Raw genomic sequence first — 24,819 nt, 5'->3', positions numbered from 1 at the left:
TTCCCTTTTTCCTGTGTCTGTGAGAAAATGCTAACTGCACAAAATGGGAAGAGAAAGTTCACCTAAGACAGTGAGAACTAGGACCCAGACTCTGACATAGGAAAATGAATGTTATTGGCTACACAGCTTCCTGAATAGGTCACAACTATATACTTTAAGAACTTCAACATATAAATTAAGCTCTCAATAGGAGAGAAAGAAATGCCATTCTTGTGTAGAAACTGAAACAGATGGCCCCAAAAATGGGCCTCCAGTTACGATATGCTGTGTACCTGGCAGTACTGTCTTGCTAACCATGGGGCACCCAAGTCTAAGTGGCTGTGCCTCCCAAAAAATCGACTGCTGTGGGGACTCATACACGTGCAGAATCTTGACTCTATTCTTCAAGTCAGAATGAATTGTTTGCTCATCTATGGCCTTATAGTCCATTTTAATATTTTTAAATTTTTTTTATTTTTACAGACTGCATCTTGATTCATTGTACACAAATGGGGTACAACTTTTTGTTTCTATGGTTGTACACATTGTAGATTAACACCATTCGTGTAATCATATATGAACATTGGGTAATAATGTCTATCTCAGTCCATTATCTTTCCACTTTAATACTTCCATTCATGACACATTTCAGTGCTTTAGTGAGTTTGAGGCAGGCTATCTCACAAGGTCACCAGCTCCTTGGAAAATAAAGATTGTATATATCAACACAAGTATATTGATATAAATGTATGTTATAAAGATATTTTATGTCCATATATATTGTCTGGAACCCTGTACTTGGCAGAGAGATGATAAGCACATTTCCTACTTCACAGAGCATTACCTACACAAAAGACATTGTGCTAAATACTTTCTATACATTATCTAATATAATCTGTGTGTTGACCTCATGAGAGTTTCAATTTTTATTCCCATTTTGTAGGTAAAGAAACTGAGGTTACCACAGGCTAAGAAACTAAACTGTACCACCAAAGCTAGTTAGTGGCCAAGTCAATATCTGATCATATCAAGGTGTTACTTCATAAACTCTTAACCAAGAAAGAGATGAAAGGGCTACATTATGGGCAATTTGTGCAAACAGTTAAAGGAAAACACTAATTCCACAAATAGAGTCAAGTCAGGAGGCTTACGGAACTACGGGTGGTGAAGTCTGAAGAAGGAGTCTCAGTCGCTATGTTTATGAAGACTGGAAGGTTTTTCTAAAGGATGCCAAGTGGTTGTCCTATCTGCCTATAGAGGATTTAGCAAAAGAAGAGAAATTTTTGTTTCAACCACAAGAACTTCCTGACCCAAGAGTTAAAGGGCACCCCTCCAGCTTCAGAAATATCCAGCAGAGATCCAATATCTGTCCTGGAAAAAGTAATGACCCAATGTTTAGAAGCAGCTCATCTCACATTCTCCCTCAAGATCCCTCCATACCTGGAGTTCATAGAGGGGAACACCAAAAGGCTAATTTCTCAGCTTCAATGGTCCAAGATTACAGAGAACAAAGAGAGAGCTGGTCCGAATCCTGGAGGAACAGTTCTCAGCAGGAATGCAGCCAGTTGACCTTTACAACTCAGATGCAATAGAGTGCAATAGAGTGGAGCAGATGTCCAACAAGTCACCTGGACTCCATAAACACCTGGCCATATCCTTTGCGTTCAGCCCTGTGGCATGTGTTTTGGCCACACTACTCAAGGACCCTGTGTACCTCCATTCCAGCACAACTGGCTTATTTCAGATTAGTCTGTGAATCACTCATGCAATTATTCAAATCACTAAAACTGTGACACCGTCAGTGTCTTTAAACAGAAGCCAATAAGCCCTGCATAAGTCTGTCACAGTAACTCCTACCCTGATATTTTTTTCCCCAAAGATTGATTCCCTTTTGATCCAAATACCAACTAGCCAGGTTTGGAAAGGAAACAGAGAGGTTTTCCTGTAAGGGCTGAGCAAGTCCTCTGCCACTCTCTTGTAAGATTTTACACACATACCACACCCCAGAGGGTCAAAGTAATGCCAAGCCATAGCAACATTCCCTACACCTTGGTGGCCAAAAAAAGGGTAAGACTAAGACCCTGAAACCTTACAGACCTCATGAAACCACGTGTGTGCCCAGCAAAGTAGATTAGGAAGTGAAATACAACACAGCAAATAGTTACTGGCATCAGTATATTCCTGAAGGAAGATATGATCCTGTCTGCTTTTGTCTTTTACTAATTCTACTACTAATTCTGGGTTTCTCCCTATCAACACCAATCTGCACCCTCATCCCTGTGTCCAGGGACGTCAGAAATTCATTTCTATTCTGGCTTCACCTCCATCAAACTACTAGCTTCAAGTTTCCAAGGCACATTTAAATCTACACACACAACATTCTCTGAGATCCAGAAAGCACTACTTACCTTCAAATCTTTCTTCTGTAAGTGAGAAGCTGAATTATGTTACTACATGAGCTGAGTCCTGAGAAAAGGAAAACTCGTGTCCCCACAAAATGCTCGAGATCAGGAGCTGCCAGAACTGCATTTTCCTCTCATTTACATACACAGTGAAGTCATTTCCAACCAACGCCCTTAGCAGTTGAGGCCTAAATCTCCTTCTAGGGCATTACTCACATATAGATTAACTATCTTGTGAAAGACAAGAAGCATGTAGAAGCTAGAAGCCAGGCTCTTTGATTTGATCCTATTTTATTTGGGAGAAATCCTACCCACCTGAAATCCACGTGCTGAGGCAGACAGTTCTGTAAGCATGGGCTTTCATTTATATCTTCAGCTCTGCTTCCTGGCTATGCTGAAAACTTCCCTCAGTCAGCTCTTAGCATCCAAGGAGCATTTATTAATTCAGCTACTATATGGTCTGCCTAATGACAGTGTTCAGTTTGGCCAAGATAGAGGCAGGTAAACAAATATTCATAATACAATACTAGTAAGTTGCAATGAAGCTAGCATTGGAGCAACAGAGGATACACTGCCTGAGGTGGTTGCCACGGCTATGCCCTTACATCCTCCACCAGAATGACTAGAATGAAAAAGATCGATAATACCAGCACTAACAAAGATGTGTAGGAATGAGAACTCCCAGGGGAGTACAAAAGGGTACAGACAGGTAGTAGGCAAAATAATGCCTCTGCCACCAGAAATGTCAATGGTCTAGCCCCCAGAACCTATGCATATGTTACCTTATCTAACAAAAAGGCCTTAGTAGATGTGATTAAGTTAAGGCTCTTGAGACAGGGAGATTATCCAAAATTTTCTCCATGGGCCCAAGGTAATCAATCACAAGGGAGATGAGAAGATTTAAAGTCAAAGTGAATAGAATGAGACAATGGAAACAAAGGCTGGAGAGACAGAATTAGAGGTGCTGGCCTTGAGGAAGGGACCATGAGCCAAGGAAGGAATGCAGGAAACAGATTCTCTCCTAGAGCCTTCAGAAAGGCCTTGCTGACACCTTGATTTTATAACTTCTGGCCTCCAGAATTAAAAGATAATAAACTTATATTGCTTTAAGCCACTAAGTTTGTGGCAATTTGTTCTAGCAGCAATAGGAAACCAATACAAGCCACATTTCAAAATGGTTTGGCACTATCTGCTAAAGCTGAACATATGGCTACCTTATAGCCCAGCAATTCTGTTCCTAGTATGTAACCAACAGAAATGTGTTTGTATGGGCACCAAGATATATATACAAACATCATATTCTTAGCAGTTTTAGTCAAAAGAAAAAATAGACTGGAAATAATCATCTATCAACAAGAGAATGGATAGAACAAATTGTAATATAGTCACACAATGTAATACTACAAGAGATAAAAAGAAATGGAACCACAAATGTATGTAACAACATAGGTTTACCTTATAGACATAATGTTAAGTAGAAAAAAACATACAAAAATGGATATACTTGATGGAAAAGTTCTAGAGGCGGATAATAGTGATGGTAGCACAACAATATGAGTGTACTTGATGCTACTGAACTGTACACTTAAAATGGTAAAACCTGAAAATTGTTATATGATTTACCACAATAAAAAGTACATAATACATGAATCTATTTTAATAAATTTTGAAAACAAGCTAACTTATCTACAGTGAAAAGAGGAGAAAACAGTGGTTACCTTTAGAAGGTATTAACCATGAAGAGCTATGAGGGAGTCTTCTGGGTAGTAGAAATGTTTAATTTCTTGATATAGGTATTAGTTAGATGGGTATATACATAAAATATTCATCAGATTATATATTTAAGATTTGTGCACTTTCACCTGTAATCCCAGTGGCTCGGAAGTATAAGGTAGGAGAACCATGAGTTCAAAGTCAACTTCAGCGACTTAGCAAGGCCCTAACCAACTCAGTGAGACCCTGTCACTAAATAAAATACAAAAAGGACTGGAGATGTGGCTCAGTGGTTAAGTGCCCTGGGTTCAATCCCCAGTACCCACCCCCCCCAAATTTATGCAATTTAGCTTCCATATGCCAGCCCTGATTTTATTTGCACATGATTCACCTATATGAGCATAATCAACATTCTAAAGGAAAATGGAAGAGAAAGGAAAAAAACCACCCAAAGTATGTGTCGTCAGGGAAGGGTTCAGGCAGGAAGTGAGGTGTATACTGAAGGATGAACACAGTAGACAAAGATGAAGACAGTGACAAAGAGGAAAGGAGTTCTGGGCAAAGGGAACAGCATGCACATGGTCAATCAGATACAAGTAGATATAAAGTGTGCTGTGCTGGACACTGGGAGCTGGTGGCCACTTGCCAGAGGGGGCTGGAGAGGTAAGGAGCCCACTCCAACAAGCCTGGAAACTCCATCAGCAATATAGACTACTCTCTAGGAAGTGCATGGCAGACATTAAAGGAAGTTAAAGCAAGAGAGTAATGGGATAAAGCCACAACAGGGAAGGTAATCTGAAAGAGACTTCTAAGGTTTTTTGATGCTGGTCAGGTCCTAAATAACAGGATCTGACCCAAGGCACTGTTCACAGAGATGGGGTGAAGAGAGACAAAGGGAGCAGAACCTCCGGGCTTGGTTGTAACGGGACCAGGGCTCCAAAGCTATGTGGGTGGTGATCCTGACAACAAGAAGAGCCAAGACTAGCCATACATTTCCTTCTGCCTCTTGGGACAGTCAGGGATGATCACAGTATTGCAGAGTTAGAAAGTACCAATAAGATCTACCTAGTATACTGTCTCATTTACAGACAAGCAACTAATTCTATTGCCAAAGCCTAAGGCCATTGTTTGTGAGGAGCAAGCTGGAACGAGAGCTAAGACTTATCTACCTTAGCAAGTACGTCTTAGAGAATAGGGAACATGACCAATTCAGTTGTGGTGCCCAATGCCCCCAAATGCTCTCACCAAAATCAGATCCCACTACTGGATTCTCTGACCTGGGCTTGTGGTCCAGGTCCCTGCCAACTATTCCTGCCAACCTTTTGCGGGAGAAGTTCTCCCTGAAACTCACTCAAATCATACATAGCTAATGGTTTTTTAATGCTTGTAGGTCAATCTGGTTTCTCCAACCAGGCTGTATAATCAAAGACTCTGGTTTCAATCTTTACTCTTTGATGGTGCCAACTTGATAAGATGAAACAGGGCTAGAAAAGAATTAACTGACTATGGACATCAGGAGCCAGAAATAAGTCTTGTCTATCAGTTTCATCACTGCCTTACAAACCTGATATGAACCTCAGGAACTAACTGTTGATTCTATTCTTGTTGGCCTACAAGAACCTTATAGTTAAGTGACAAGTACCAAATACCAAAGCTTATATAGGAGAAACCAAGAATAGATGGGTTTGAAGAAACTTGTTTGAAATCTGAAACTCTTTCCTCATTTCTGATCGTTATCTGGCAAGGTTAGTCAATATCTATTTAATTGCATGGTCCAATATGGAAGCCACTATGGCATGTGGCTATATAAATTTAAATTTAAAAAAAAATTAGATATAAAAATTCAGTTCCTCAGTGCTGAACAGCCACATATAGTTGGTGGCTACCACGTGGAACAGTGTAGATTGAGAACATTTCCATCTTCATAGGAAGTTTTATTAGCACTATATCTTGTGTGTCTTATCTCCTACTTGAAACAACTGATTTTAAGAGGCACTTCCTCAGTTCTGAAATCATCTTAACACGCCAACAAGGAAAGAATCCTCTTAATTTTTAAAAAGTAAAGATAAAATTAGGTACCACAAAGGACATTCAACACTCTTCAGCAGAAAGGCATTGAGTCCACTCAGGCCTCATAGTTAAAACTGAGGTAAACCAAAAGACAACTCAGAGAAATTAAAGCTGAACAGGGCATACAGAAAGAGTCCATTTCTCTCACTTAATTATTCTTCTATAAAAAGGTCAATCTCATCCCAGAAGATCAGAGAAATGTAGAAATTAATGGACCATTAAGAAGAAGCAATTATTCTTTAGAAAAACTCATGACTGATGAAAATAAAATCAAGTGAAGTGGAAATTTAGGTGGGTGAGGAGGGGGAAAAGAGCAGGAACATGTTTTGCAGTAAGAAAACTATAATTATAATTAGCAATTTTTAAAAGAGCTTTGGGTCTAAAGACATAACTAAAATTGCTTAAATAATACTGGTTATCTTGTTAATGAAAATGATCACTGTTAAATTTTGTTCACAGCATGTTATCTCCACTGGGGGGAAATTATTCAAATGCAAGGAATGTTTCCACTGAAGGCTGTCATAATATTTCACCACCAATGTCACCCCTGACTGGTGCTCAGGCAAAGTGAACACATACACTTAATAAGGCAGAAAAGAGCAAAACATCCTAAGAAATGATACCCCCATGCACAATGCTGTTTCCCTCTAGTCAGTGCAGTGCTGAAAACACATACTTAGGTACTGAAGGAAGAGAACATACAGGGATGCTATTGGGGCAGAGGTTTTTTAGATAATAAGCATAGCTGGAAATTCTATTTTTCTCAGTTTAAAATTCTGATGGTTACTTCAGGTTAATGGCATGAATTAAGTTGTTGTTTTGGAACAGGGACATAGAATACTACTTAATAAAGGGCTTCAGGTGCCTGGAAAAAGACTCCAGCTGCAAGTGCATTTCTTGCTCTGTGTTTAATTTCAAGTATTAATTTATGTACTCCCCTCACCCCTCTTTCAGAAGGAATCAAAGCTGTCGATAGAAAATGTAGCAGAAATAAAAATGAAAAGTGATCAAGAAAATGAGAAACAAGGGCAGCCAAAGAAAAATGAAGCCAAGAAGCAAGTTAATCCAATATATAATCCATAGCAACTGGGAAACCACACTGGTTGGCTTCCCAAACTAACATTCAACTCTCTAAGGACCAGTTTTCAAAGGTAAAGACCGACTACCTGCTTGGGGGACAACTTACTTCAGACAGGAACTTGTCCTACAGGTCTAAAGTGGATGCTTGAACTGGCCTTGCCCAGTAAGGTCCTCTTATTTAAAAGGAGAGAGAATCAGCCTAGAACACACTGGAACTGGCTAATGATGTGATCCCAAGTTAGGTATCTGTCCTAATAGATTGGCCAGAATCAACAGGTGGCTTTTGAAACAAGGCACTAGGAAGGTATGACACCAGCCCTGGGGGAAGAGATGACCAGATCCCATGTTACAGAGCCCAGGGCATCCCAACTCAGCAGACCTCACCCAACAAGGGGGGGATTCCTCAACAAGACCCCAACATGGAATCTGGGAGATCCTGAACTGTCTAACATACTCTCTCCTTCCACAGTTAGAGTTTCATAATTTTTGTACGTTTTATCTCAATAACAGCTTAACAACTATCATGAAGTCAAGTCCACCCCATTTCTACAGTCTGTCAGGTCCCCAAGACAACAATCCACGTAAGTACTCCACTAAACACAACCCCAGCATACTCCCTTTATCCACACTGGGGAAAGCAAAAGCAACTTCCTCCTTCAAAAGCCTGGGCACCCAGGCCTGTTCTGTCTTATTGTAGGGGAGACCATTTAATCAAAGTGCCTTTCCATTTTCACAAACCTCAACCATGCAGAACAGATCCAAGTTGGACTCATTACCATAGCTTCATACCATATTCAACAGCACAGGAACCATACTCAATACCACAGCACACTTGGTCCAGACCACGGAACACTCTGCCATAATGGAGACTTTTTAGATCAGTGCTGTCCAAGACAGCAGCTACCAGCCAGAGATGACCATCGAGTACTCAAAGCATGACTAGTTCAAATGGAGACATACTAGAGGTGCGAAATACACACCAGATGTCACAGACTTGGTGCAGAGAAAGTAAGATATTTCACTAATAATTTTATATTAATTATATGTTAAAATGATAATATTTTGACTGGGTGTGGCAGTATAATCCCAGGAGCCTGGGAGGTTGAGGCAGGAGGATCACAAGTTCAAATCCAGCCTCAGCAATTTAATGAGGCCCTAAGAAACTTTAGCGAGACTCTGTCTCAAAAAAAAAAAAAAAAAAAAAAGGGGGGGGTGGCTGGGGATGTAGTTCAGTAGTTAAGCACCCCGAGGTTCAATTCCTGGTACCAAAATTAATTAAATGATAATATTTTGGATATACTGGATTGGGTTAAATTATATAAATTTCACCCATTCATTTTTCTTTTTTTAAATGTGGCTACTAGAAAATTTAAGATTACATATGTGGCTAGCATTCTATTTGTATTAACCAGAATTGATCTATACCTTTTTCTTGGGTGGGGGGGGTACCAGGGACTGAACTCAGGGGCACTCGAAAACTGAGCCACATCCCTAGCCCTTTTTAAATTTTATTTAGAGACAGGGTCTCATTGAGTTGCTTAGCACCTCGTTTTTGCTGAGGCTGGCTTTGAACTTGTGAACCTCCTGCTTCAGCCTCCCAAGTTGCTGGGATTACAGGCATGCTCCGCAGTGCCTAGCTCTGATCTATATTATTATTTAGTATTTTTCTTTAAGTTGACTTTTATTTCCACATTTTACTTATTCTGACAATATTCAGGAAGCCACAGCTTGATATACAGTTGAATTTTCATGACACAACTAAATGATCCACAGAATTATTAATCCAAAGTTTGAAAAGATAAGTTTGTCCTCTTGCAACCTAAAACCTTCTCATAGTACCATATCCACTGGGAAATGTTGGCCCACAGAAGAGCTACCCAAAATGTGGTGTGTGGCCTTTGTGGATGAGTGCCAGTCTCTTTATTATTCATTAACAGTTCTCAGTAAGGGCAAAAATTGAGAGCAGACATTCAGAAACATTTATAGTAATTTGACAAAGTAATTTCATGTTTATTGATATATTTGAATATAATATTTCGTCTAGTCTCATACTTTAAAGCTGGGACTTGAGGGCTGGGGATGTAACTCAGTGGTAGAGCACTTGCCTAGCATGCATGATGCCCTGGGTTCAATCATGCCCAGTACTGAAAGAGATGGTGGGTGGGAAAGAGAGAGGGGGGAGGAGAGGGACAAAGAGAAAAAAGGAAGGGGGAGAAGATGAAAATAAATTTGTATTTGTATTTTTCCATGTCTCTTATTTTTTCTAGTAAGTCTTCTTTATTGCTTTTTTTTAACCAAGATTATTGGTCAACAGCAGATTGGAAATTAGAAAGAAAACCCCAAACTGGTCATTTACCAAAGTTAGTTTGAAACACTAGCCTGGAGTACCAAAGAATCTTCTGCAAATTCTTCCACAGTGATGACTCAGAGGCACAGCAAGTCCCATGTTCAATCACACCCAATACGGCTTCCTAAGGCAGGAAAGTTGATTAAAGTATTCTTCAAAAATTTTCAACAATAAAGGCTGGTACAGAAAGGGTAGGAGTTAATTCCTAGCAGACCAGAAATTCTATTAAATGGAACTTTTCCTCCTCTAAGCATTTCAGTCAATAATGTTTTTGCTGTAATTCTAAGAAATAAGCTCCTCTTCAACTTTGGGGGGAAAAACAACTCTGTATTAAGAAAAAGGCACACAAAATCCTTGTAAGATGTGGATGAATAATACAGAGCTACATCTTGAGAGCAGTATAGAAGATATTGGAGGCATGGCCCAAGTACAAAATGAGCTTGTTATCGTACCTGTGGAGGTACAGTGACATGGAGGTTAGAAACACTCAATAGTGTCAGATTCAGTGGCAAACACCTATAATCTCAGTTTTGGGGGAGGTTGAGGCAGGAGGATCACAAGGTCAAGGCCAGCCTGGGCAATTTAGCAAGACCCTGCCTCAAAATAAAAAATTTTAAAAAGGGCTGGGGACATAGCTCAGTGGTAGAGTGCTTACCTAGCAGGCACAATCCCTGGGTTCAATCCCCAGCACCACAAAAATTTAAATAAATGCAGCTTTGAAAGAGAATAAAAAAACTTTGATTTCCTGGGAACTTAACAGTCTCTGCTGCTCAAGTCCTGCCCTATTTTGAATCACTGTGGGAGGTTCCCTGAACTTCCAGTTTGCACCCCTATATTCTCCTGTTCCAGTACAGAAGATGAAAGATATGTAGGCACAAGAACATCAAGGAACTCCATCTTACCTCAAAGCAATCCCATCCTTACTAGGGAATGATAAAAGTTCTGAGATGTCCGAAATTACAAAGGGCTAGAAGACAGAAGGAAGGAGAGATGGGGGAGGTTAATCAAAAGACTGCAGGGCAATGGGGGCAGGGGAGGAAGATGGGAATGGGTAAGATAGTTGAATATAGCAGACATAACTTTCCTATGTTCATCTATGAATATAAAACCAGTGTCACTCTACATCATGTACAACCAAAAGAATAGGAAGTTATACTCCATGTATGTAAGACATGTTAAAATACATTCTACTATCATATATAACTAAAAAGAACAAAAAAATGGAATTCTAATTAGAATAAGTTGTACTCATGTATGTATGTCAAAATACATTATACTGTCATGTATATCTAAAAACAACAAATAAATTTTTTTTTTTAAAAAGACACAGGTTTAGGGCTGGGGATTTAGCTCAATGGTAGAGCACTTGCCTACCATGTATGAGGCCCTGGGTTGGAACCCTAGCACTGCACACACAAAGACTATTTTACATTTTTTAATTTATTATTCTTTCTTTCCTCATTTTTTATTGGTACATTATAGTTGTATGTATTGATGGGATTTGTAGTTACATATTTATACATGCACACAATACAACAATATAATTTGACCAAAATCACTCCCCTGCTTCCTCCCCAAAGCTCCCACTCCTTGGTCCCTTTCCTATACTGATCTCCCTTTGATTTTTAGGAGATCCACTCCCACCTTTGTTTTCTTTTTCCCTTTTAGCTTCCGTATGAGAGAAAACATGACCCTTAACCTTGAGTTTGACTTATTTTGCTTAACATGATGGCCTCTAGTTCTACCCATTTTCCTGCAAATGACATATTTCATTTTTCTTTATGGCTAAATAAAACTCCATTGTGCATATATACCTCATTTTCTTTATCCATTCATCTGTTGATGGACACCTAGGCTGGTTCCGCAATTTTGCTATTGTCAATTGTGCTGCATATATCACTGTAGTAAGATGACTTTAATTCTTTAGGGTAAATACCATGAAGTGGTATAGCTGGGTTGTATGGTGCTTCCATGCATAGTCATTTGAGGAGCCTCCATACTGATTTCCATAGCAGTAGTACTAATTTACAGTCCCACTAACAGTGTGTTCCTTTCTCTCCACATTCTCTGTAGCATTTATAATTATTTGTATTCCTTTTTTAATTTAATTTTTTATGTGGTACTGAGGATCAAACCCAGTGCCTTACACATTCTAGGCAAGTGTGGTATCCCACTGAGCCACAACCCCAGCTCCTTTATATGTATTCTTGATGACTGCCATTCTGACTGTTGTGAGATAAAATCTCACTATAATTTTGGTTTGCATTTCCCTAATTGTACCTTCTTGAATGCATGTTAAAACCTTATTTATTTATTTATTTATTTTTGGTACCAGGGATTGAACCCAGGGGCACTTAACCACTGAGCCACATCCCCAGCCCCCTTTTTTTTAATATTTTACTAAAGACAGGGTCTCACTGAAATGCTTAGGGCCTCATCAAGTTTGAACTTGCAATTCCATTGCCAAGGCTGGGTTTGAACTTGCAATTCCATTGCCTTAGTCTTCTGAGTTGCTGGGATGCGCCACTGCACCCAGCTCAAAACCTTAAATCTTGCCATTGCATCCTGCTTGTGGTTCCAATCTAGAGGGACCTATCCCAATACTTTTGAAAATCTTATCAATAGCTAATGAAGATTCAATGTAAATAACACATGCATTCCATTTCCAAAGTTTCATTACAAAGCATTCTGGTTTCTTAAATCTGCAGATATTTTTCCAACTGCCATCTAGCCTGGCTGCTGGTGGCTGAGGGAACTTGCCCCAAGACGGTTCCTTTCTTTTGGCTAGCATCTGTATTGGCTCAGTATACCCTTTTATTTCAGAGATCCTTAGGTCTCATGAATTTTTGTTTTAATGGGAACAATGGGCAAATGAGTTCAAATTTGGTAAGACAATATTAACCTACAGAATGCACTGGAAAGCTCGAGAGACCTCAAGAAGCATGACTTGTAGTTCCACCATCTCAAACTTTTCCACTGACACATTTACTTAGTCTAACTCATTAGTATTTACTGAGCACTCAACTCTGCTGAGCTGCTCTCAGCCTAACACAATTGGCAAGCACTGGTTACAGACATATTGTGCACAAAAACCCTGAGGAAGGGTAGCCGACCATCCAGTCACTCTCTGTACCAAGTAGCACTGATGGAGGCACCTATAACCTGGACCTAGGCCTTGCTCTCTACCTATCTAATAGAAGAAATGCATATAGATAATAATGCCTAATCAGCAGGAGCATTTCCTGTGTGTTGGGCACTGCTTTACAGATATTAACTGTTGTATTCTCAAGACAGTGTTCCATCTGAGTCTTTTTCTTAAGCCTGTTTTTTAAGAAAACCGAAGTTCAGCAATGTCAAATAACTTGCCCTAAGTGACACAGGAGGAAGGATAGAGCTGGCATTCACACAGGCAGTGTAAACCTCAACCTACTCAGCTTAGCTTTAGAGGCAGAAATGGCCACCAATACAGAGTCCCTTCTGCACTGGGCACTCAATGAACACCTACCTATAAGAACTGGAAAGTTAATGTAACACAGACAGAATAAGAGTGCTTTGCTGGAGGTAGTATAGACACTGACAGGAAGAAGTCCATTAATTCTGACTGCAAGAGCCCAGAGGAAGTGAATTCCTAAGGGGAAAAGGGGAGAAGGGGTTGCAGGCTAAGAAGAGCACAGTGTGACAATGATGTGATCTGGCATGACAGTAGAGCTCTGTGATCCTATCTGCTGGCTAAAGGTATTTAATCAGAGAGAAACAAGGGACACTTGCTCCTCATTTGTTATGCTATTCATATGACACAAACACTAAAAAGAACAGTACATTCTGTAATTTCTACCGGGGGTAGGTAAGTAAAAGGAAAGAAAGAAAATATCACTGGTGGGTAATGGGAACAAGCATAGGGTATCAATAACAGAAGAACTTGTTGCTAGAGGAAACAACCAGAGGTATTCCCTTGGCATTTTCTACAATAGCTCCCAGGAAAACCACTCACCCACTAATATCGCCCAATTGTACAGACATAACATTGTCAGGGAGCCTAAATATCTCAGGCCTGTCTTTTGCAGGCTCCACAGTACCCAGCACAAGCTTAGGAACAAGAGTTGACCCTATAGAAACACTGGTTAATTCTCATTAGGAATGGGTCCCAAAAGATAAAGGCTTTGGTGACCAAGAATGATCAGTATCCAACATTATAATAAAAACTCAAGAATCAAGAGAATTTTTTAAAAAAAAATATTTTCTAGTTGTAGATGGACACAATATCTTTATTGAAATGTTTATTTTTGTGTGGTACTGAGGATTGAACCCAGTGTGAGGCACGTGATCTACCACTGAGCCACAATCCCAGCCAAGAATCAAGAGATTCTTAAGGCATTGTCTTAGTATCTGGTCTCACAAACCCCCAAAGAACGAAACTGTGGTACCAACTGGCACCTAAATTGAACATGACAATTTCACCACACCAACCTGAAGGCACATAGTTGTTTATTTAATCCTTTAAACCTTCATATGTCTTTCCATTATTTTCAATTTCAAATGAAGGAAAACTTCAGCTAATCTCACTATCAGTAGAGTACATTAAATGACTGTACAATAGTTTCCAAAGAGAACTTAAGAATCCCCCTACAGTTGGGCACCATGGTGTGCACCTGTGATCACGGAAGTATGAGGCAGGATGGCAAGTTGGACGCCAGCATGGGCGCAACATAGACCCATTTCCAAAAAAAAAAAAAGGAAAAATAATCCCCCCTTAAATTCCTTCAAATAAATTAAAATCAATGATAAACTACCTAAAGGTCCAACCATACAGCCCCTTCCCACCTCTAATTAGTACAACAAAACATATAAATAACTTACTATTTAGACTCCCAGTGAAATAAAAATGCAAGCTCAAACAAATTCCCCTTTCCAATGTTTTATTCAACAAGGTCCCCACTGTCAGGAAAGATCAGTTCTGGTGGGTGGGTTCTGGGCTCTTCCTTACCAGATGCAGTTTGAGTTTCTGAAATTTTAGGATAAAATCAGAAGTATGCATTTAAAAGGTATTCCTATTACTAGCCTGTGATATTACATTCTGCCTTTAATAAAAAGCAAGATAAAAACCACAAACTGTTGATTGTTCCCTTTGCTGAGAAAAAGCTTTTTAGTTTGAATCTATCCCATTTATTGACTCCTGTTTTTATTTCTTGCGCTCTGGGAGTCTTGTTAAGGAAGTCTGGTCCTAAGCCTACATGGTGAAGATTTGGGCCTTCTTTTTCTTATTTGATGCAGGGTCTGTTTTAGTGCCTAATTCTTTGATCCACCTTGAGTTGAGTTTTGTACCAGGTGAGAGAGGTTTCATTTCATTTTGCTACATATGGATTCCCAGTTTTCCCTGCACCATTTGTTGAAGAGGCTATCTTTTTTCCATTGTATGTTTTTGGCACCTTTGTCTAGAATGAGATAACTGTATTTATGTGGGTTTGTCTCTGTGTCCTCTATTCCGTACCATTGGTCTACCTGTCTATTTTGGTACCAATACCATGCTGTTTTGGTTACTATTGCTCTGGAGTATAGTTTAAGGTCTGGTATTGTGATAGCTCCTGCATCACTCTTCCTGCCCAGGATTGCTTTGGCTATTCTGGGTCTCTTATTCTTCCAAATGAATTTCATGATTGCTTTCTCTATTTCTATAAGGGATGTCATTGGGATTTTAATTGGAATTACATTGAATCTTTAGGCACTTTTGGTGAGAGTATGGCCATTTTGACAATATTAATTCTGCCTATCCAAGAACACGGGCGATCTTTCCATCTTCTAAGGTTTTCTTTAATTTCTTTCTTAAAGGAAACAATCAACAATATGAAAAGTGAGTCTACAGAGTGGGAGAAAATCTTTACCACGTGTACTTCAGACAGAGCACTAATCTCCAGAATTTATAAAGAACTTAAACTTTGCACCAAAAATACAAAGAACTCAACCAATAAATGGGCTAAGGAACTGAGCAGACACTTCACAGATTTACAGTCAACAGATATATGAAAAATGTTCAATGACTCTAATAATTAGAGAAATGCAAATCAAAACTACCCTAAGATTTCATCTCACCCCAATCAGAATGGCTATTATCAAGAATACAAGCAACAACAGGTGTTGGTGAGGATGTGGGGAAAAAGGTACACTCATACATTGCTGGTGGGAATGCAAATTGGTGCTGTCACTCTGGAAAGCAGTATGGAGTTTCCTTAGAAAACTTGGAATGGAACCACCATTTGACCCAGCTATCCCACTCCTTGGCCTATACCCGAAGACTTAAAATTAGCATACTACAGTGATGCAGCCACATCAACGTTTATAGAAGCTCAATTCACAATCGCTAGATTGTGGAACCAACCTAGATGCCCTTCAACAGATGAATGGATAAAGAAACTGTGGTATATATACAAAATGGAATATTACTCAGTCATAAAGAATAAAATTATGGTATTTGCAGGTAAATGGATGGAGTTGGAGAATATCATGGTAAATGAGATAAGCCAATCCCAAAAAACCAAAGGCTGAATGTTTTCTCTGATAAGTGGATGGATGATACATAATGGGGAGGGGTGATAAGAATGGAGGAAGGATAGATTGTGTAGAGGGAAATGAGGGGTGGGGGGAAGGAAAGATAATGGAATGAGACAAACATCATTACCCTATGTACATGTATGATTACACAAATGGTGTGACTCTACTTCGTGTACAACCAGAGAAGTGAAAAGTTGTACCCCATTTGTGTACAATGAATCAACAAACAAACAAAAACCACAAACTGGTCCCAGTAGTTCAGGAGGCTGAGGCACAAGAATGGCAAGTTCAAAGCCAGCCTCAACAACTTAGCAAGACCCTAAGTAACTCAGGGAGACCCTGTCTCTAAATAAAATATTAAAAAGGGCTGGGAATATGACTCAGTGGTGAAGTACACCTGGGTTCACTCCCCGGCCCAACAAAACAAACAAACAAAAATCCCTTACAAACTGGAAATGATTCCCTTCCATCCATGAATGCTGTGACTGAAGGCCCAATCAGAAAATATTTCCCCTACCCACAATGAAAAGCATGTTTAAGTGCTTAAAGAACATTTTCCTTGATTTCCCCCTTCCTTGGTTTACCTAATTAATGTAAAACACTTATATCATCTCCACGTGATAATTCACCAAATCCTATGAGAATTTGTGCAGTTTTTGTATTCACGTCAGACTGCAGTAAAAAAAAAAAAAAAATGTTTAAAAATAGCTCACATTATTAACTAAAAGAAAAGGGGGGAGTGCCGCCAGAAAAAACAGCACGGAATTGGTTTCCACATTGCTTACATCCCCGCGCTAGCTGAGACCACTTTACAGAAGGTTAGCACCAGAAGATGCAAGACCCTCTTATCAAATTCTGCCAAATACCTCCACAACCTCCCCTGTGGGCAGCCAATACTGGGCCCAGCCCCCCATGGCTCTCTGCAGCTGCAGCCTCCCCTGCTGGAGTCTCATTAGCCGCGACGCCACGTGAAGGGGCCGCGGCTGGGCCAAACACTTGGGCATCCTCCCCAAGACTTCAGGGATAGCATCCTGGTGGCAGGGGTCACGCAACCCTGAGGTCGCTCTCTCTGCCTGGTGAGTGTGTGATATGCCAGTTTCGTCCCCGGGGGGCACGCTGAGAAGCGCAAAGCTGCCACCTTCGCCGCAGGATGCAGCTACCGCTCCTGCGCGTTTTTTTTTTTTTTTTTTTTTTCCAAGACGCAGAGAGGTCGGACGAGCAGGCCGGGGCGACCCCCCAAGAGTCCGCTTGGTTCACCTCAGTGCCCCCTCCCCCGCCAGCTGTTTCTCAAGTACAGGGGCTGGTATCCCAGAACCCCCTCCGGCACCGAGCGTGAACCCCCGCACCTCCATCCCAAACACACTTGCTACCCACCCAAAGGTGCACCCCCAGGCGCACCTACTCACCCAGGCCACGCCGAGGTGGGGGGGACCTCGCTACCGGTCCAGAAAAGAGGTGTAGCTTCGGGACCCTGTGACCAATTGACCCCAGGCGGGGGAAAGGGCGTTTATCCAAGCTGGGCGCCGCGCCCCCACCCCCACCGCTCAATAACGGCTGCTTTGCACGGCCCGCCCCGCCCCCGCAAGGGTCCGAAGCCCGTAACGGCGCCGGGCTTTCCAAGGGCCCTACCTGTAGGCCGGTGGTTAGGTGGCGAGGTTCGCACCGCGCCTGGCTCAGCCGTCTTCCCGGTAAGCGGGGTGCCCCTGGTATTCCCCTCAGACCAGGATCCCGCCCCGAAACCACCGCTACGCTCCATTGGGATGCGCCCGCCGCACAGGCGCACTGCCTGGCTCGCCGCGCCGCACCGGACCCGCGCGCGTCCGCATGCGCACGCGTCCTCACACCACGCGTGCGGTCCTCACACCGGCCCGCTGCGCTGCATCGGACCCTCGCGCACCCGCATGCGCATCAGCTCTCAGCGCGCGCACCGGTTCTCACAGTGCGTGCATAACGTGCATATGCAATGTACACTATAGTTCTCACACAGAGCGCAGGTAGCGTGCCCATGCAATATGCACAACAGTCTTAACGCGTGCGCAGGTTCTTACTGCTAAACATGCACAGTACACACATACACCAGACCTGCGCACACACACGCATTGTGCACACGCAACGTGCACACCCAGCTTAAACACTCCTCCCACACGGTGCTCAGTGTACACGTGCTTACCCAGCACGCACACGCCCTCACACACGTTTACACACACTGGACCTCTGCATGAAGCTCAATGCTGCGGCCCTGGATACAGTTGCCACGCTAGATCCTCCGGTGCGCGCCACTTGGGCCAGTGTCACGTGTGCAGATGGCATAGGAGGACCCATCCTCTGAGCAATTAGGTTCCATTTCTTGAGTAGCAGCTCTTCGCGACCCCCGCCCCATCCTAGGCAGCCGTGTAGTCATCTCGTGTGGGACAGCAGGCTTGTTATTCAATATCAGGATTGTTATTCAAGGAAAGGCTAGTCAGGATGACTTTGGCCTTTCAACCATGGTCCATTCCCCAGATCTCTTTCCTGAGTAAATAATGCACACTTCAGAAATCACAGTGAGGACCGCCTAACTGCTAAATGTTTTGACTCAGGAATAGATAGAGGTCAGGGAAGGGGGCGGGGTTCTTTCCCCTGGACACCCTTTTACCCATGCCTCCTGTATTTATTATCTTTTCAGAAACATACTGAATGATTTGGAGGTGTACCTCACTGGTGGAGCTCTTGCCTAGCATATGTATGTGAAGATAAAATTTTGATTCTCAGCACTGCAAAACAACATAAAATGCCAACCACAGTGAAAACACATCTTTACATGGCCTGCTCAAACCCTCAGGTGTTCATCCAGGCACACAGAGCCTGCCACGTGATAACCTGTCCTTGAGTAGCCCAGGCTGCACTTTTTTTTGTTGGACAGTGATCAGTCTGAAGATTATTCCCACGCTGGGGTAGAAAAGAATATGATTAAAATATATGGTTAATGAGTACAGGTTTGGGTGATGATGAAAATGTTCTAGATTTAGAGTAATGATTGCATAACTGTAAATATACTAACAACCATTGAATCGTACATTATATTATTTTGGTACTGGGGTTTGGACCCATAGCCTCACACATTTGGCAAGCACTCTACCACTGAGCTACATTCCCACCCCTTATTTTATGCTGAGACAAGGTCTTGTTAGGTTGCCCAGGCGGCCTTGAATTTAAGATCCTCCTGCCTCAGCCTCCCAAGTAGCTTGGATTATAGGTGTGGATTACCACACCCTGCTGAATTGTACATATTAAACAGGTAAACTTTAAGGTGTGTAAATTGTATCTCAGTTTTTAAAAAGAATAAAGCTGAAACCCCCAGGAACTGGCATCTGAACTCTTGGCAAAAAGCTTGGAAACAATCCCTTTGTGGCACAAAAAATATTTCTGTGATAAATATGTTCCTGACACACCCAAAGGTGTGCCTGGAGGAGTGTGCTGAGAAAGCCAGAAGGGGAGTTTAGACACAAATGAGCAGGAAAGTGAGCAAGTCAGGGCCAGTACCTGGAGGTATAATAAAAGCTATTTCTAACCCATTAAGATCAAGCCAAGTCAATAAGAGCATGGAGGCTGTTATCACTTTTTTCTTTTTCTTAGGGACCTTGGGTATGAGTTTAACCAACTCTTGAGCTCATGGGCCTGATAATCTGTGTAGCATGCTTCTCTAGTTTTATGCTATTTTTTAAATTTTCTATTCTTGCTCCCTTTCCTCTCCCCATTATAAAGTTATACACACACAAACATATACATACTGGGGATTTAATCCAGGGACGCTTTGCCACTGAGCTACATCCCGTCCCTTTTTACTTTTTTGAGACAGGGCTTCACCAAGTTGCTGAGGCTGGCCTTGAACTTGTGATCCTCCCGTCTCAGCCTCCCAAGCTGGGATTACAGGCATGCACCACCACACCTGGCTAGATTTTTTTGAGTTTCAATGTTATGACTATTTCACCCTAGTTAACCAACATTTTTAGGATTAGCAAAAATTTTAATTGTCATTCCAAAGTTCCTATTAACAATTTTACTCTACAATTTCACCCTCTTATCTGTATCTTTTTAAAATCCTCAGCTGTTTTGAAAGTATGCTATACGCAAATACTTGCATGTGTTATTTCCTAGGATTAAGGATATTATCCTTCTACAACTACACTAGTTACCGACTTCAGAAACTTTAACATAGACATAATTTATCTATGGCTGCCATTTTCTGCACCTTAGAGGTACTGTTCTCTTGAAATAAGGCATCTGTGGAAAGACAGTTCAAGGTCATGCAGATAACTTATTCTCCATTCTCTCTCCATCTAACATCCATTAATGGTTCTTGCTTGATCCAATCTTTTTCATAATGGTTACAAAATGGTAAAAATCTATATTTTACCTTATGTTTTGTGCTTTAAGAGCCTTTGTTTAAAATATACTTTCCAAGCCCCAAGATACTTCACATTTTCCATGTTCACAGTCTACCTTTATTCTTAAGCAATTTTTTTTCTGCATACGGTAGCTAGTGATCCAAATTTACTTTTCTCTATAGTTTTCTCACCAACATCTTAGTCTATGCTTTCCCTAATGATTTTTGAAGCCACTTTTATCATGCATGAAGTTCCTATACTCTCTATTTTTTGTCAGTTTCTGCACTTATTACTATGGTATTTGGTGGAACTTAATAAAGTGGACTCCCTCTTTACTTGTGTGTGTGTGGTGCTAGGGATTGAACTCCGGGTCTCACTCATGCTAAGCACATGTTCTATCACTAAGCTATATTACCAGCCCTTTAGACATTTTTAGAATTGTCTTAGTACAAATTCCCAGATTAAGGCTGGGATCGTGCTCAGTAGTGGAGTGGTCACCTGGCATGTGTGAGGCACTGGACTCTATCCTCAGCACCGCATAAAAACAAATGGAATAAAGGTATTGTGTCCATCTACAAGTAAAAAAAAATTAAAAAAATAAAAACAAATTCCCTGATTAATCTATTTTAGAACATTTTCTAATCTCTTTTCCTCAAATCACATTGTAATATTAATTGGAATTAGTCAGATTAATTTCATAATTGACATTTTTATAACATAATGTCAGACAGTCCATGAATACAATCTATTTAAGCTGCTGCTTCTTTCTTTGAATGGCATTCAAGTAATGGCTTTGTACATCACACCAACTTCCTAAAAATTTATACTTACAGTTGAATAGTATGTCTTAAAATCTATACAATTTAGTCAATTTGTATAGATTGCTAGCACAGCAATTTTTTTTTCCTGAACCCAGAATCTGCCCCCAACCCCTGCTGTTTTTGTGGCACTGGGGATTGAACCTAGGGCATTCTACCACTGACCTACATCCCCAGACTTTTTATTTTTTGAGACAGGATCTCCCTAAAATTGCTGAGGCTGGTCTTGAATTTGCAACCCTCTTGCCTCAGCCTCCTGAGTTGCTGGGATTATAGGTGACACCATGCCTGGCTCAGAATCCCTTTAGTAAACTACAACCCATGGTTCAAATTACAGACCACTATTTCTGTTAAGTTTTGCTGGGCCACACTAAAAAATGTGTTGTTTTTCTGTTTTGTACAATGGCAGAACTGAGTAGTTGTAACAGAGGCCATATGGCCTGCTAAGTCTGAAATATTTACAAGCTGATTCTTCACAGAATGTTTGCCCATTCCTAATTTATTCTTAAGAATTGAGAATCACAGCTGGGCAAGGTGGTACATACCTGTAATCACAGCTACTCAGGAGGCTGAAGTAGGAGTACCCTATCTCAAAATACAAAATAAAAAGGACTAAGGGTGTATCAGTGACAGAGCATTTGCCAAACACTCATGAGGCCTGGTTCTTGGGTTCAATCTCCAACACTACACACACACACACACACACATATAAAATGAGAATCACAGAAAGTTTTTATATTTGCTAATGTTTTCCAGACTAATTTTCCTTGAAAGTATAAATGTATCATTGATAACAAATGTCAATTTTCCTTGAAATGCAAGCTCACTTGTGAATTATTTCTATCAACTATTGACTGTATTAGAAATCAAAAATTATACAATTCAATCAATAATAAACCTAGTATTAATAGGTTAAATGAAATTTAAAAACCCACAAAATTTGAGATGACTTTATTTCAGTTTTCCGAACCTTTTTATCTGACTTAGAAGACAGTCTCATATTTGCTTTTCTATTCAATATTGCAATATCATGTTTTGGTTAAAGAACATTACGAAAGTCTGGCCTTGGAGGCATATAGTTGGAATGAACTTTGAAACATACTACATATGAAAATATTAATGAACAGAGCTATAAAGATCTTCCAAATGTTGACACATTTCATTCTCCAACATTAAAAAGTTGCAGTCAGGACTAGGGTTGTAGCTCAGTGGTAGGGCACTTGCTTTGCACATGTGAGGCACTGAGCTCCATCCTCAGCACCACATAAAAATAGATATATATTTAAAAAGTTGCATTCATTAATATGACTGATCTCTTCAGCCAAGTCTTTACTATGAAGCTGTCAAACTAATGGTAGTAGATACTAGTTTTCTTTAAAACTCTTTCTGCTGGGTGTGGTGATGCATGCCTATAATCCCAGCAAGAGGATTCTAAGTTCAAAGCCAGCCTCAGCAACTTAGTGAGAACCTTTCTCAAAATAAATATTAAAAAGGGCTGGGAATGTGGCTCAGTGGTTGAGCACCCCTGGGTTCAATTCTCAGTACCAAACAAATAAAACCACCAAAAAACAAAACTCTGCTTAAAAGGTCAATTTTTATCACTGGCAAAAAAAACCTATCATTTTCTTTTAAGTAACAGAGTCAATTCATCCATTTTTGTGAAAATGCTGAACATGAACCAAGTTTTGAATAGCTAAATTATCAGTTGTTTTTTTCAAGTAAAAATGATGTTCCATGAAAAAGTGTCCAGTTGTCAGCAACTCATACAAGCACTTTTTTATTTTTTGTGGTATTGGAGATTGAATCCAGGGCCTCCTGCATGCTAAGCAAATAAACCAGTAAACTGCATTCCCCAGTCCTTTTTAAATTTTTTGAGACAGAATCTTGCCAAATTGCACAGGCTGGCCTCAAACATGAGATTCTCCAGACTTAGCCTCACAAGTTGTTGAGATTATAGGCATGCAACCACCATGCCCAGTACACACTTGGTTTTCCTTGAGGCAGCTGTCCTACTCTGGTATACAGAAGAGCTTTATGTAGTACTTTCTACATACATAAAGTACTTTCTACTACATAATGTCACAAAAAATTATAAAGATGTAAGCTCAAGTGGTGGAATGTCCTTGATCTAGGAAATTAATGTAATCTCGTTAGAATAACAGTTTAATTGCATCAAGGGACATTCTCATGTGAAACTTTTCAAAAAATTCCAAGTTTGCTTACTCTTGGTAAATAACCTACGGATATTGCAAAATACTTATTTGGTCTTTGCTCCTGTTTGTGGCATTCAACAACTAAAATCTTTACAATCTTTGAAGTCATATCTTCATATACTAATTTGACTGTTGACTGGGTAGACCCTTGGTAGCTTCAGGAGGGGGACTAGTTATGGGAAACACCAAGGCAGAACTAGAGGGTTGGGGCTTTCAGCTGCACTTCTCAATCACCAGGAACAGTAGGTGAGATGAAAGGTTAAGATGATGCCAATGCCATATGATTTAATCAGTCATGCCCATGTAATAAAGCTTCCATAAAGACTCCAAAACAGGGTTCAGAGCTTCAGGATATGTGGTTCCTGGGAAGGCATGGAAGCTCTGTCCCCTCCCCCATCCATCTCTTCACCTGACATTCATACTTATCCTTTGTAATATTCTTTACAATAAACCAGTAAATGCGTTTCCCTGCGTTGTGAGTCACTCTAACAAACTAATCAAACCCAAGGAAGGAGTTGTAGAAACCTCAATTTATAGCCAGTAGGTCAGAAGCACAAATAAACAACCCAGGACTTATGATCATTATCTGAGGTGAGGTGGGCTGCAGCCTTGGAGACTGAACTCAACCTGTGGGATCTGATACTAGCTCCAGGCAGACAGAATCGGAATTGAATTGGAGGTCACTCAGCTGGTTTCCAACACACAACTGGTTGCTTGAATTGTGTGTGGGGAAGAAACCCCATATACTTGGTCAGACATCTTCTGTGTTGATTTTGGTTTTTTCCCTTAATATTCTTTTTTAAGTATATTTTTAAGTTGTTGACGGACCTTTATTTATTTATATGTCGTGCTAAGAATTGAACCCAGTGCCTCACACATGCTAGGCAAGTGTTCTACCACTGAGCTACATACAACCCCAACCCCTTCCTTAATATTCTTACAAACCCATTTACCAAATGCAGAAAACTCCCAGGCTGGGCACATAGCTTGGTGGTAGAGTACTTGCCTAGCAAGCTCAGAACCCTGATCATTCCATAACACCACAAAGGAAAAAAAAAATCCAGTCTTTATTCCTGAGATGCCTAAAATCATAAATTTATTATGTATAAATTTATATGTAATAAACTTTTATTAAATTCACAAAATCCAACTAATTATCTATCTCATAGTAATCAGTAAAGGACCTCAGATTTGGTCCCACTTTTTGATCTACCATTATCAACTTGTAAACTGAACAAAACATGGATCGAAACAGTAAAGACTGGGAAGTGACGAAGTTGGGTT

At 40.6% G+C, this 24,819-nt stretch overlaps 1 protein-coding gene across 9 annotated transcripts in view; it reads right to left on the bottom strand.

Annotated features, from left to right (window-relative positions):
* Positions 1-18,035, bottom strand: part of MAP7D2 (MAP7 domain containing 2) — a 120,568-nt gene extending 102,533 nt beyond the window's left edge. For 2 of the 9 annotated variants that reach the window (XM_079122850.1, XM_079122851.1), the window contains exon 1: positions 17,767-18,034. In XM_079122850.1, coding sequence (XP_078978976.1) covers positions 17,767-17,893 — 127 coding nt within the window. In that variant the 5' untranslated portion in view covers positions 17,894-18,034. Of the gene's footprint in view, positions 1-17,766 lie in introns of all 9 variants that reach the window. The other 7 variants (XM_079122853.1, XM_079122854.1, XM_079122855.1 and 4 more) reach the window with 5 other exon arrangements.
* Positions 18,036-24,819: the final 6,784 nt, after the last annotated feature.

The sequence above is a fragment of the Sciurus vulgaris genome (assembly GCF_902686455.1).
Source record: "Sciurus vulgaris genome assembly, chromosome: X".
NCBI lineage: Eukaryota > Metazoa > Chordata > Mammalia > Rodentia > Sciuridae > Sciurus > Sciurus vulgaris.
Note: the sequence above shows the minus strand (reverse complement) of the source record. Positions and strands in the feature narration are given on the sequence as shown.